A 14,009-nucleotide genomic window follows, 5' to 3' on the forward strand; every position below is an offset into this window, starting at 1 on the left:
TGGCCGTGGGTTGTAGTACGCGGCGTTCGGGATAGGGGGCTATAGTACCTTCATGCATGGCCCATAAAGGATTCGTCGACTATCCGAGAAGTACGCAAGAAACGGCTTCTAACACCTGACAGGGGCCACGCTCTCTTCTCTTCTCTTCTCTCTCCGCGTGCCGTCGCCTCGCACGCCGTCGCAAGCCCAATTTCCTTCGCTGGGACCGCTGCCCCGTCGTCGGATCAGCTGGGTGGGCCCGACCTGAAGACGAAAGGACCCGCTGGCATTATCGTCCGAACATCGTCGCGGAAGGAATCGTAATAACCATAAAGGAGACTCCGTAACAGTCGAGGGCCATCCTCGCCGGCCACGTTGCCCGCCGACGACGCGATGCTCTGAAGAAGAAAAGCACGTCGCGACGCCTACCCGGAGTGTCTTCCCCGTCGTCGCGAGACCTACGCTAATATCGCGCCCGGTTCTATCGGTCCTCTGTGATAATGTGCAAAGTTGCGTAAGTGGCAATCGCAGTGGGGGTTCGAGGTAAACGGATACGCCGAGGAAGTCGAAGGAACGGAGCATCGGGAGGAGACGAAGGAAACAGTGAAAGAAATCCTGAGGCGACGGGGAGCGAGAGATCGAAAAGGAAAAGTGCGCGCGAAGGTCCTATCGTTCCCTGGATAAGAAACGTCCCGGTGAAGTGCGCGGAAGAGATGAAGCAGCAGCTGGCAGGCTCGCCAGCGGCGCGGTGTCGGTGTTGAGGCACTCGACCCGGTCCCCGTGTCCGGGCGTGTCTTCGGCATCGAGGCCCCGTGAACGGCACTGCCGCTATGAGTTCGAAATTCATAATCGATAGTATGCTACCTAAGTACCATCAGCAGTTCCATCATCAGCAATTGTTCTCGAGCGCGAACCCAGGCACGATCCAGGCGTGCACCAGCAGCCCGGCCACCGCCAGTCTAGAGTCGAGCTTATCCGCGGCTGCAGTCGCGGCCGCGGCAGTGAATTACGCGCAGCAACACAATTCGCCGAGCCCGACCGGCTCGAGTCCCCAGCACTCAGGAAGTTCCGCGTCCACGTCACCGGCGGCACGCACCACATCGAGCATGTATCCGTACGTGTCGGCGGCGGCGGCGCATCATCATCATCAGCAGCAGCAAGCGGTCGCCGCGGCCGCGTTCGGCGCCACGTCCAGCATGGTGCCGGGCTTCGGCTCGACCGCGGCCTCGAGCGCCGCGTTGGCAGCCGCCGCGGCCGTCGACGCCGCGACCGCCGGCGACAAGTCCTGCCGCTACACCGCCAGCCTCACCGGAAACGTCGCGCCCACGTCCGCCGATCCGATGGTCAACTACACCCTCGGGCATCACCACCAGAACGGAGCTACGCCCGGGAGCCTGGTGTCATCCGCGTCCGCCTCGTCCGCCGTGTCCGCCGCGTCCGCGTCCATGGCGGCCGCGGCACAGTTCTATCACCAAGCCGCCGCTGCGTCGGCCGTCGTCGACCCCTTGACGTCCTGCCAACAACCCACCACCGGCCAGCCTGGCATCTCGGACATACCTCGGTACCCTTGGATGTCCATCACCGGTGAGTCTTTCTTCTTTCTCTTAGTCTCCATGTCCAAGCAGCATGAACTGTGTTAGGAGCCCAGTGTCCCAGTAGCTAATCTTGTCCTGCTACCTGGACGCTAACGCTCATTCTCTTCTGCTTCGATTCTAATGTACGTAGTAGGAGACGATGCCTAGAGATGTAGTAAGGTAGAATAATCAGCTACTGGATTACTGTTCAAGTATCGGGCCAGAGCACTTTTAGGCTGTCTGCTTGCTGGAACGGGTTTCCTGAGCATCCAGGTATTGGGACATGTATCTTGTAGCAGAGACGGAATAGCATGGATTGTGTTACTATGTAGGAGATACTTTTGGTTCGGAGAATGGGGGTTGTTTTGGAGCTTCGATTGATTTAGGCCTTTGAGATATTGGTTTAACTTGTTTGTTAATGTAACAGTAATGAATCTCTCTATTAGAATCACATGAATTTGTGAGGTTGGGAATTTGTAGCTTCTGCCTACGAAAACACTGAAAACAAAGTACCTACCTACCTGTATGCTATGGAATGTTTTCCCAGTCTACTACGGTCGTGGGCATGTTGAATCAATGTTCTTTTAGTATAAATTTCATCTTCGTAGCTTTAAGTAAATGTATGACATATGTTGGTTTGCCTTCTAGCTAGAGATTAACATTCAATCTTGTGTTCCATTGGGGAGCTTGAAAGTTACGTTGCTTTTGCTCTTGTTTAGAGTATAGCGCTTCTGTGAACGATCTAACGATGTTTGATTCTCTGTGAGCTTTGCACTAACATTCATGACTGCTGATTCTTGTTACATTTAGAAGGATTGGTGCAGGTAAACCCTCTGTAACATGGTAACCAAGTTCTTAAAAGTTCCTATTACATCTAGACTTAATCCAGACCTAACCTTCTTACAATTCGCACAGTTTCAACTGACCTCAATCTCTTAGCATGCTAATTCTTTTCTTCTTTCGTCGCAAAGTACCATTAGATCTCTTCAAACCCCTCCAATTTTCAAACCATCTTAAGTTTCCAAGATGCAACTGGCCACAGTGCTCAACAAACACATCTTATAGCCAATAAAGGAACAAACGTAATAAATTGCATCGGTACTACAAGAAGGTTGTATGCATTTAGTCATTGGAGCCAGTTGCATACAGGAAATACCATCTTCAGAGTGAAACTAGTCTATACAGGGGTTGCTTGTACAAACCTAAGCAATAAACCTAACAGTAGATTGAAACAGGCCTTGCTCCATGTCCGCCACGCAAATACGAATAGTATTTCCGCAGGATTCAAAGCATTTCAAGCGTTGCCATTCGAGTAACCGCGTCCATCGCGATCGCTATGCCTATTAAACGGTTCGCCAGCGTTTCCTCTTTCGCAACGGAAGATGCAAAACGGCGATAAGCAAGCGGGAACGATATATCCATCATTCGCGTTTTAATGTGGCGCTAAATCGACCATCAGAAAGAATAGTCAATGATAGAATTAGCGTTGCCGAGATCCAGCAATTCGTACGTCATCTCGGTCGTTGTTACGTTATCGGCTACGTATTAACAGCCGTCGGATGTCGTTCTTAATAAAGCACTGGTAGATAACCGTGTAACTCATCTGGATCTCCATCATTGCGCAAAAATAAGTAGCGAACGCGAGCAATCGTGAGGGGAAAAAATGGAACGTAATGAATTCGTCGCTCTGAATTGTTGAACCGCTGGGAATGGCGCGAATTTGCAAGTCAAATCGCGGCCACGTTTCGAGTAATGAATTAACGGGACGATAAATTAGGTTTGATTCAAGCACAGACTTATTGTCCCGTGTAAATCAGCCTCGGTACAGTTTTATGACCGATCAAGACTGAACGAAACACGCGACGGACGAATGTAACGCTTATTTATATAGAACTTATAATCCTCTTTACTTTCCATCATTGTTTTGTTCGGTCGTTGTAGATTAATTGCAGGCTCGTCGGTTTCCTATTTGTTCCGCGGCCTCTTGCGATTAAACTCGCAAAAAGACGCCGACATAGATATAGGTACTCTGTAATTGGATCATTCGTATATACCTAAATCGTCGAGAGTAAATATAAACTGACCTACGGTACACGTGTTCGCAGTTAGGTTTTTCTAGACGACACACGCTCCGGCATAGTCAGCTCCGACTGTTTCGAGTCCACAAAAAACACTTTCAAAAGCGCCTTCGAGCGAGTCGAGCACGAATATCTAACCGAGCTAATTACTATCTCTGCATTAGTAATAATTTCAGTTCCTCCTTACAGATATATAAATCGATCTACATACGAGCTTATAAAGATTCATAAAAAGACCCATAAGATTCGTAAAAAAAACCTTTTATCGCACTATCCAGGTACTTGCTGCGTTAATTTGCGGTTAGTCAATTAACATTAGCATCTTAATTAATATCGCCGTAATTAATCATTCATTAACGGAGGAAACAGTGAAGGAGAAACGTTTCTCACGGTACTCAATCCGCTGCTAATCGTCAGGGAGCATGATACATAAAAACGAATTTAATTAATTGTCTGATCCCCATTAGAACATCGATTCCTTCGCTTGAAACAGGAAAGAGTCGCAGTGACGGTAATCCCGATTGAAATTCAAGTCGACCCACGATGCTCGATTTACGGGAACAATGGCGTCGCTTAGAGAAGCGTGCTCGAGGCGCGATCGAATGCCTGCAAAACCTTCCTGCGTTTCCGCGACCAGCTATTCTCCGTGTTTCGCATAATGTATTCCACGTAAACACAAGCCTGTACAGGCCTCTTTGTCCACGACCCTGCCGTATTAGCTCAGACTGCCGACGGCGTTGAACCGTCTGTATTCGCGGGCGAACAAGCGAGCAACCTGGCGAAGAAACGACTCGACAAGCGTGAAAAGCTCGCCGTGTATTTTTAAAGCCTGCCAACGCATCCGCGCCGCATTGTTTCTCGTGTCCGTTGTTAACCGCGACGTGGCCCTCGAGACGACGATAAATTTTCCCGCTTCGCTTCGCGTCTTCTGCCGTGAATTTAATGAAAAAAAAGCTCGTTCCAAGGTTCTCGTCCGAAAATAGACCGTTCCAAAATAATTGACTTTGTGGACGCACCTGAGAGGGAACAGACACCTGAGAATTCTCGTGCTCGAGTAATTCACGCATGGGATTTAAGTAATAGAAAAGCAGTTACTTTTCGAGCAAGTTAGAATTTGCTTCAAATGGATTTTCGTCGGTTTGAATGACGCGAGTGTAATGAGCCGGGGGATAGAGGAGACAATGATGATAGGCGAGTCGGCGATAACGCTAATCGTCGGGACGTGATTCCACGAGTCGCCAGCATCGCTATAATTCGCTCGAATTGCAGCGATCTCATCGGGGCGGTTGGTCCGCTCGCGACGAACGGGCCGCCTTAAAATATCGCGTTGCACCCGGCGCTAACGGGCGAGTTCACGCGATCCGCGTATTAACGTCTCCTCTAGCCGATTTTAAACTACGCCCGCGACGAAATTTCGTTCGGGCCGCTGCTCGCGCATATATCGCGATGAAGCTGTAATCGTCGGGTATGCAAATTATTTTCCGAAGACCGTGCCGCTATCAACACCTCACCGTAATGTTCCTATAACGTATTAAACCGCTAAGCCTTTCATGCTTTTTCGCCCCTTCGAGATAGAGACGGCGACGGAGGGATTCGAATTATATTCGCGAGTAATTCGCGCACCAGCGTTCTAACGTCGACCGTAAATCACGTTCTAACTACCTTGACCCACGATGCCGCGATTCAGCCTGCGTTTCTCGGCGTACCGCGCGGCCGTCCATCTTCTTGCGCGGCTTAGGAAACCCTCGAGAGTAGCCTGCATCCGCGGCTAGTCAGGGGAAATATTTTTAAATCGAATACCCCTAGCATCTGCCTCGACGTCGTAACGAGGGCGGCCGTCGACTTTTTCCCGACACGTGATCCCCCTCCTTCACTTAACTATGGACCCACTTTGTCTGACGACTGCTTCCCTCCGTCGGTGGCGCAACCTTATCGGACAACGTTCGCGAGAAGTGTCTATTCGTGATTCAATAAAGTCCTTATCTGTTTTACGAGTGTGTAAGAATAACTTTACGCGTCGAAGGGAATCGGCTCGCTGGCGGTAGTCGAGATTTATCGGGATAAGTCGGGTATGGAGATAGCGTTGGCGATCGAGCGCGGGATAGCTGTTAATTCGAATCGTCGCAAGCGACTTCTGTCGCAAGACGTTACTCTAACTGACCGGTTTCGAAACGGTTCTCTCCTTTGATCGGCCGCGTTTCGGCCGCGTTTCGGCCGCGTTTCGGCCGCGTTTCGGGCGTGAACCCGAGCGTGTTAAACGCGGCGCAGAACCGACGATTGACGTCGAGGTAGCTGCTTAGAGGTATAGACAGAGAAGGAGAGGGCGTACAGAGGGATTAAGCCTGTTACGCTCGAGCGTTCACGATCCGTTCGATTTAATCCTCCTTTCCAGCGGGTAGAAGTTACTGCGGGAGCTTTGCGTGTCGAGCTGCCGCGAATTTCCTAGTTTCTAATTGCGTACCCGCTGGAAACGAGTTCCCCTCTGCGTCTTTGTCTCGCCAGTCGCCATTTTTCTTTTCCCTTTGCGCTGTGTCGGTGGCATTGTGTGTGGCCTGTTTATCGGTAGTGCATGCGTCTCACGGGGGAGGTTAAAGAGCTCGATAAGTACCGTATCGGGATAGATTGACGTTGACTCTCTCTCTAATTACGATCCTTTCTATTTTTACTTGCAGATTGGATGAGCCCCTTCGACAGAGTCGTGTGCGGTGAGTATTATCTTATTGTCACTACCAACATTTGCCGTTAGCTGGAACCTCCTGCCTTGGAAATTTTTTGTTCGAAGCGTATCTTGATATTGGAGACGAGGTTTGTGCCGGTTTTCAGTCTCGCTCTCGCGTCGTGAAACCATTCGGACCGAGAGGCTGACGATAAAACGACCGCGCAGAGAATTAGTGCAGCTTTGAGGATAATTGCTGTAGAAAATAATTATAACTCGTATATTATCCTACTTGACCTTGCCTCGAAGTTGCATTCTTCCCTGCATTATTTACCAAAAATAATCCGACTGGAAGTTTGTTAATAATTAACTGGAGAAAAAGGACCGTGGAGAAAATGTCTCTGCAGACAGAGCTCACGTAATTAATTATGCGCAACTGTTTTCAATTAACTCTCGATATCTCGTATCTTAACAGCAGTAATTCTTAAAGTCATCGGAAAGTCAAGGATAAGTGGCCGAGAGGCTCGCATCGAAGCCCAAGATGGTTACTTTGGAGCGTCTCCCGCAAATGACAAACGTGCACTAAAAATCTGTGAACGTAACTCGAAAACAAGGTTGCTGAGGCACAGCATTTGCATAAGCCTCTTTTAATCATTTATTTCTACTGAACTCATACACGGGCCATTTTATTTGCGCTGTTAAACGCGTTAAAGTACGAGGTTATCGCCGAGCGTGGTTCATCGCGTGCAGAAATCTCGGACGAGGAGCGTCGGCTCGAGGCGGGCCAGGGAGGCGAAACTCGTTTCGGGCGTACGCAGTCAGGAATCTGTTCCCAAGCGTGCGGCTCCGCCACATATGGCGGCCATATTTTCCACCGTAAGAGCCAGTTTCATTCACGAGGCGTAATCGTACAAGGCGGTTACCACTTTTTCCCTGGCTCCTATTTCAGCCGCCGGTCAAATTTCCGCCTTTATGAACCCCAGCGGCACGTTTCCGCGTCCTAAACGGAGATTATTGACTGAAATAATCGCGGCCAATATGGTGGCTATCTCCGTCGACCTGTCTCTCCCCCTTTCTCTTTCCTCCACCGTCTCCTCCCCTCCCATGGGTGCAAGAACCGGTAAATTATTCGCGTCGGCGCGATCGAAGGTCAGGAAAACGACACTCGATTCGGCGGTCGGAACGAGTTCGAAGATGAACTCTGCCCCGCGGAAGATTCGCCTGTAAAAGTTCACTGTTCCGCCAGAGGGATCTCGACGATAAAAGCAACGTTCGTGCATCGTTAAACTTTAGATACTCGTGGTCCCGCTTAACGGGCTACGCTCGCTGAAATAAGTTGTTTTAGAGCTAATCCTCGCGCCTATACCTCATTCGAACTCGCGGATCATTCCGCGGCGGCAGTTCCTTTTCCAACATGGCGCCGTTCGCGGATTCATTGCGGTGTAAAAAGAAAAAAGAACGGTGTCCTTGAGCAGCCGACCCATATGGACCGAAGTGTGTCAAGAAAAGTCAAGGACACGCGGCCGTTGGCTCGTTTGCTCGAATCCTGGTAGCACGTGCCACCATACTCGCAGCTCCCCCCCCTCTTGTTCATTTATGTTGGTTGCGCATGCAAGAAGGACATGTATACGGCCAACTACACCTGTCGTCACCGTGTGATAATGCTGCCCGCAAATTATCCCCGCGACTATCTTTTATATAGCCTATTACGGGGCCCACAATGACGTAGTAAACAGCGATTAGGTGAAATTAAAACCACTGCCGGCGTTGGAGTTATCGCGATGGTTTGTTTACATCGGATCATCGTTTCAAATAGGAGCAGCCCGATCTGGAGGCAGTCATTGTGCGCGATGGGAACAGTTAGTCTCACTGGAGAATTTACGCGCGATTTCGTTCCGAGAGAAACACGCCGCCTCTTTGCGTGCGACCGATCTTCTCTAAACAATTTATTCATACAGCGGATAGATATATCCTTTCGCGTGTCCCGCGGATTTACTGGCTGGGATTCAAACGATGAATCGCTATTTGAACAGTTGGCTAGAGCTATTCCATCAAATCTAGGATCCATTGACCCGATCCACCTTTTCTTCTCCCTAAAATTATCTGCTCCGTAAATATTTGCCGAGTCATCCGTATCCTCGCTACGAAACCAGAATAACGGAATCGAGTGGTGTATATTGCAGTGAGTCGACTGGGGTCGTTTCTGTCCCAGAGTCGAAACAATGCCAGATTTCGAGCAGCGACAGGAATCAGTCTCGAAACGTCGCTGGCGAAGGGATCTCGACCTCGCCACCGACTCCTCTTATCGCGGATGGATCCAGCCGTATTTTATAAACACTCTGGCGCGAACAGGTCCGGATGGCCGTTGTTTTCCCGACAGCCATTTTGCCCGTGCATGCGCGGACCTCGCCGAGAGGGACGTGACGTTAATGCATTTGAAAGTTGGGGTGCGTCAGCCGAAATACCTGTGGGAATGTCGCGCAGCGTAGACCCCCAGGATGTTCGACTAATTGTAATTGAAGTTATGTACGCGAATCAACGTTAGCTCCGTGGACGCGCGATGCATAATGCATGCAGCTCGTCCGCGGCGTACCTCCTTTTCCACCGATCTCTTTTGCATCGATAATCGCGGCTCGAAAGCCGCGGCCCCACTCCTCGAGCGCCGACTATCTAAACGATTCCTTCGTGAAATTGCTCGAGACATTTATAACGCGTCGCGCGCGATGCTTTATTGGCGGTGTAACGGCCGAAGATAAAGTGCTCGCCGAGATTTGTCGCCTCGTTCTTCTTCCTCGACGTTGAGTATTCTTGAACTGACATTAATCTTGGGTAATGGAAGGGAACAAGCTACGGTTTTGAAATCTTGATCGCGCTTTGGGAACGTAGATTATTTAATAATATAGAAATACGAGAGTCGAAATTCCGCTTGGCCATAAAGCAATATACATATAAGACTGCCGCTTTGAATTCAACTCAAGCGCGTCATTCTTTTTCTTCCACTCGCTGCAATATCCGTCGCCGAGTCTATGGACGTAATCTATCGCCGCTACGTGAACGAACTACGCTCTCGAGTTCAGGATTGGGATTGGCGACTGGGTGGCTTTCGAGGTCCACCGTCGCGACGGCGTGCAGGCTTCCTTCGAATCGAGCTCCAGGCAAAAATTATGTATAGATTATTCCCTTCCTCGAAATACCGAAGGGTGACGTTGGAATTAGCTGACTTCTCCTCTGCAAGACCTAAGGAAAAGTGGGGTGAATTTTGACCACGTATTCGCGATTTACAAAGTTAGCAAAGAATTGCATCCGTTTTAAACGACAGAATTAACTCGCAGATACACGTATCTAATCTTTCACTCTCGGTATGTGCACGCGGTGCATTTTGGGGTCAGGGATCGGCGGCCTGCCGATGGCTCCGTTGGATATTCCGCGAGACCGTTTTCCTCCGCTTCGTTGCGTTACAGTTCCGTTTGGACTGCGACCAAATTCCGCTGCGACCGAAAACTTATTATTCGCGTTATACCAGAAAGGGTAACGCGGCAGTGCTGCAGTGGAGCAACTAGAGCGCTCGTGCGCGATGATAACGCAAGGATGAACCTCGTGCACAAGTATGCAATGCTTCGGGAACTATTAGTAAAGCGACTTTTCCTGCAAAAGTAGCTTCGCAGTTATCTTCATTAGGGACGTTTCTGCAACCGTCCCGCATAGTTTCTTCTATGAATAGAAGGAAAATTGGAAAACGCTCGGAATCCATGCGACGATTGCATAATTCAGTCCTTCGCGTCGTTCCTCCATTCCATTCCCTCTAGGCACCGAATGTTTGGCGCTTTCACGACAGAGTTCAGTGGCCAGCAAACGTCTAGTCGGGTTTTGTGTACGCTCAGCTATCACGAGATAATGTATAATTTATAAACAGTTCGATCTGCCAGGCAACGGTGCGCTAGCGGACATTCCTGTTCGCTTATTCAGGGCTGCCAGAGCGTTCCGTGCTCTTCCACCCTTTGATTAACCCGCGCTGGTGGTGCTGTGTCGTTCGAGGAAGCCGTTTACCTTCTGTAACTGGACGAAAAGAAACGGTCATGGTAGAATCCTTCGAAATTACAGACTGAATTTGCTCCGTTTCCCTTATCGCGAAACATTCACTGACGGAATGACTGTGCTACCTCACGTCTCGGTGAGAATGTTGCTCAACGTTGGTCGTTCGATGCAATTGGACCTCATGATCCAACTGTTGAGTTTTGGGATATAGTTATGATGGTAGTAACGTCACTGGTGAGCTATTTAATTCTAACTAGAGGTTATGGTCTTAAAGGTGTAGTTAAGACTTGTGTACACGTGTATGTGTTTGTTAGCTCTGAGCAAACTAAAGTGGGATCACTCAGGGACTGAGGGTTCTGATACTATAGATTTCAAATTTAAAAAATTTTAGATATTCAAATTTTCAAATATTCAAATATTCAAATTTTCAAATTTTCAAATTTTTAAATTTTCAAATTTTTAAATATTCAAATTTTCAAATATTCAAAATTTTAAATATTTAAATTTTCAAATTTTTAAATATACAAATATTCAAATTTTTAAGCTCTCGGACTTCTAACTCCTCAAATTTTCGGACTTTTAAATCTGTAATTTAATAATCCACAACGATTTACACGTATCAAAGTTACAAGCACATGCATAAACGTACCTATTTAAATGCAGGTGAAATGACGACCTCCAGGCTTAACTCGACCCATGATTGCGCAACGAATTGCACATCTTTCAATTATTCCCGCCGACAAAAGACCCGAATCCACAACGATCCGAAACGACGCGATCAGCAATCGTGAATCCAGGGTTGTAACGCGATAACGCGATTTTAGCTTGCCAGTGGGCGACAATAACGCAGCGGTGCGGACCTCTAATCTATCCTCCGGTTCGTTAAACGTTCTGCATTTTGATGCGAGGGCTCAGTAGCCCACGGACGCCTAGTTGGATCCCCGTGTGTACACGGGGGCTAGCACGAGATAATGTATAATTTATAATCAGACCGTTTCTCTGGCAACAGTGCGCCACTGCACGGACTGAATCTTCCGCCCCAAAAGCCGCCAACCCCTCATTAGCATTCGATGATGGCTGCCGCGTCCTGCAGCGTCCGTATTATCCCATCTCATCGTTCCAGCCGCCCCTACCTGGCCTGCTGCTCGTTTCCACCCACCTCTGCTCCCTGCCCCTCTCCGCGTCTCGTCTATTTTACACCTAGCCCGTCGCTCTCGGTCGCGCTGCCATTGGGTCCTCCAGGTATCCGACATTTTCTGCGGCAGGAGAGCGACAACTGCTGAAATTTCAGACATCAAATCTTGTCTCTTCAGGCAAGGGGTTATGGAAGTGAAAATTTCGCGATGTCATCGGTCGGCAACCTCTGCTACGTCTGACTCTCGATAAAGCGACCAATCGTGCCTCTGGTTTCACGCGAAGATTCTCGTTTACCCCTTGGCTCCCTCCGTCGAGGGCAGAGGCCTGGGAACGAGCGAGTTTAGGGGTAATCCTCAAGGTCGTCTGCGAGAGCCCCGCTTCCGGCGGTGATCGCCGAAGTCGGAGTCAGGTCAGAATCGTGTTGTCACTGAGATTATTGAAACTGCAGTTTTATGGGCCTTAAAAGCAGTTTAATTGCTGTTATATAAGTGTTTATGCGCAGCCAGGTTTGGCCTCCGCCTGCGCCACCCCAAACGCTTATTTTATGGTCATACGACGGCGTACCCCGTTCTGTCGCGTGCCAGACCCATCATACCAGTCAAATCCTTCGGAGGACCGATTCTAAATGTCACCGTAGATTCACGCTCGGCTCGCCTTGAAAAAATACTGTCCATCTCTGTCCCCCGACTGAGAAGCAGACCTCGAGCCATCGCGATGGTTATTTTCGGTCGCTCAAGGTAATCCCTGTGGAGACTTGGAGACACCCACGCTTCCTTTTCTCTCCCTGCTCTCTGGCCAAGACAGTTTCGGGTCTAATTAGACTCGTTAACGATCGTTGATAGTTTCCCCTTTCTTGCTTCGTCGACAGCGCGCTGGGGCTTCAGACGTCGCGACGATAAGCGAAGTGGTACCGCGGGGATATCAACTGTGCGTGACGGAAGTGATGTTGAAACAGTATGAATTCGTGTTTTAGTAGCACTGTTATGAGAGCTCGTTCGTTTCGTTTTCATTCACTCTCGATTTCGTACAGTCCCTGGTCATCAAGTTAGGTAGCTCTGGTCAAAATTATTAAGCTTGTAAAATCTTCTTCGTTCTTTATTTTTTTTTTTAATTTGAAGCTGAGACAGAGAGTAACGCGTTTGATATTAATTTTCGGTTAGTTAAGTCTTTCAGAAAAAAATTCTATAAAACTTGTAATATCTATTTTTACTTATTCTCACTTTAATTTACCTAGATATTTGAATTACTGAGAATTAGGGGTCCTAACTCGATGGCCAGAGACTATAGTTAATTAATAGTGTATAATCACTTTGATTTCCTTTTATGGAGTCCTCACAATTATTATACATACACCCCAACGAGACATGCTTTATTTAGAAACGATGATATGCAAACGATTGTGTCGCGTGCGTCGTTACACGTCGTTACGGTTTTACATACATAGTCACAAAGTTGCACGATCATATCGGGTGCTCTCTCGTAAATGAATGACCTCGAAAGCCTTCTAAATAGGATTATCATCTCCGAGAAACATTTTTTCTGACTTAACAGCAGAACGTCCAGCTCGTGCCATTCAGAGTACGCGAAATTTCACTGGGCCTGAATTCCACAAGGTCGCCACTTTCCTCCAGCCCTTTTTATGGTTTCACCTTTCTTCTAAGACTCGGTTTTTTCCTAACCCGACGCAACTTTCACCGCACCCTTTGCAGGCAGTCGCGTGCTTTTTCTCCCCCGTCCCTCCAGAAGCAATAAAGTTTACCCCATCCACGAAAGAAAGCCAGCCAAAAAGTCGATGCCTCTCACCGACGTTCGTAAATCATGGCGTTCCTCTTGCTGGGTGAAAGTAAAGGCTTCGTTGTTCGTATCTGTCATGAGGATCGATCGCTCCAAAGGCCTTTTCAAGCCTACTCGCAGGGTTTTTTTTTGACGCACGTTCGTATTCCAGAAACAAGTTAACGAAATGCGATTAGACAAGTAGCAGCGTAGGCTGTTTCGCGAATGGTTCCGACGTTAATAGATTTCAGACGTTTTTACGACTCGGCAGTTTGAGGCTTGATGTCGTCGAGACTATCAAACTTCAGTCGTTAAATTATCGGCTGTTAATTGAATGACTCACACGACATTCGAATTGGAATAATTTGTGTAAGTCACTATCGACTGACATTTCTCACATCTGAAGTTTAAGGTCCCTCTAAAACAGGCGAATATGCCAAAGAAACAGGAAGCTCGTTGCACAATCGCACCCAGGACTCTTAAAATAACAGACTTCCCATTCTCAGATACCTACCACAATCCTCAATAGTCCCATGATTAATCAACCCAAATTACTTACTTCCCGCAATCTTCCATCAACATTCTCCCTCTTTCCGCAAGAAAAAAAATGGACTCTAAAAACAATGAATGCACCATGAGAAAGCAGCAATGTCCACAGCTTTGTATATGGCCGATGCGCAGGGAGCAGCGCAAAGAGCGTTCTAATTTATAAACTCGTCCAGCGAACAGATCGCCAGGGTAGCAGGGAGCGGCGCGCGTCGTCGATCGTATATTCAG

General features: G+C 48.4%; 1 protein-coding gene across 1 annotated transcript in view; it reads left to right on the forward strand.

Annotated features, from left to right (window-relative positions):
* Positions 1-809: 809 nt before the first annotated feature.
* Positions 810-14,009, forward strand: part of LOC143188391 (homeobox protein abdominal-A homolog) — a 33,087-nt gene continuing 19,887 nt past the window's right edge. Inside the window, exons 1-2 of the mRNA XM_076392608.1 lie at positions 810-1,563; positions 6,304-6,336. Of these exons, the coding sequence (XP_076248723.1) occupies positions 810-1,563; positions 6,304-6,336 (787 nt within the window). The remainder of the gene's footprint in view (positions 1,564-6,303; positions 6,337-14,009) is intronic.

The sequence above is a fragment of the Calliopsis andreniformis genome, chromosome 1, assembly GCF_051401765.1.
Source record: "Calliopsis andreniformis isolate RMS-2024a chromosome 1, iyCalAndr_principal, whole genome shotgun sequence".
NCBI classification, from domain to species: domain Eukaryota; kingdom Metazoa; phylum Arthropoda; class Insecta; order Hymenoptera; family Andrenidae; genus Calliopsis; species Calliopsis andreniformis.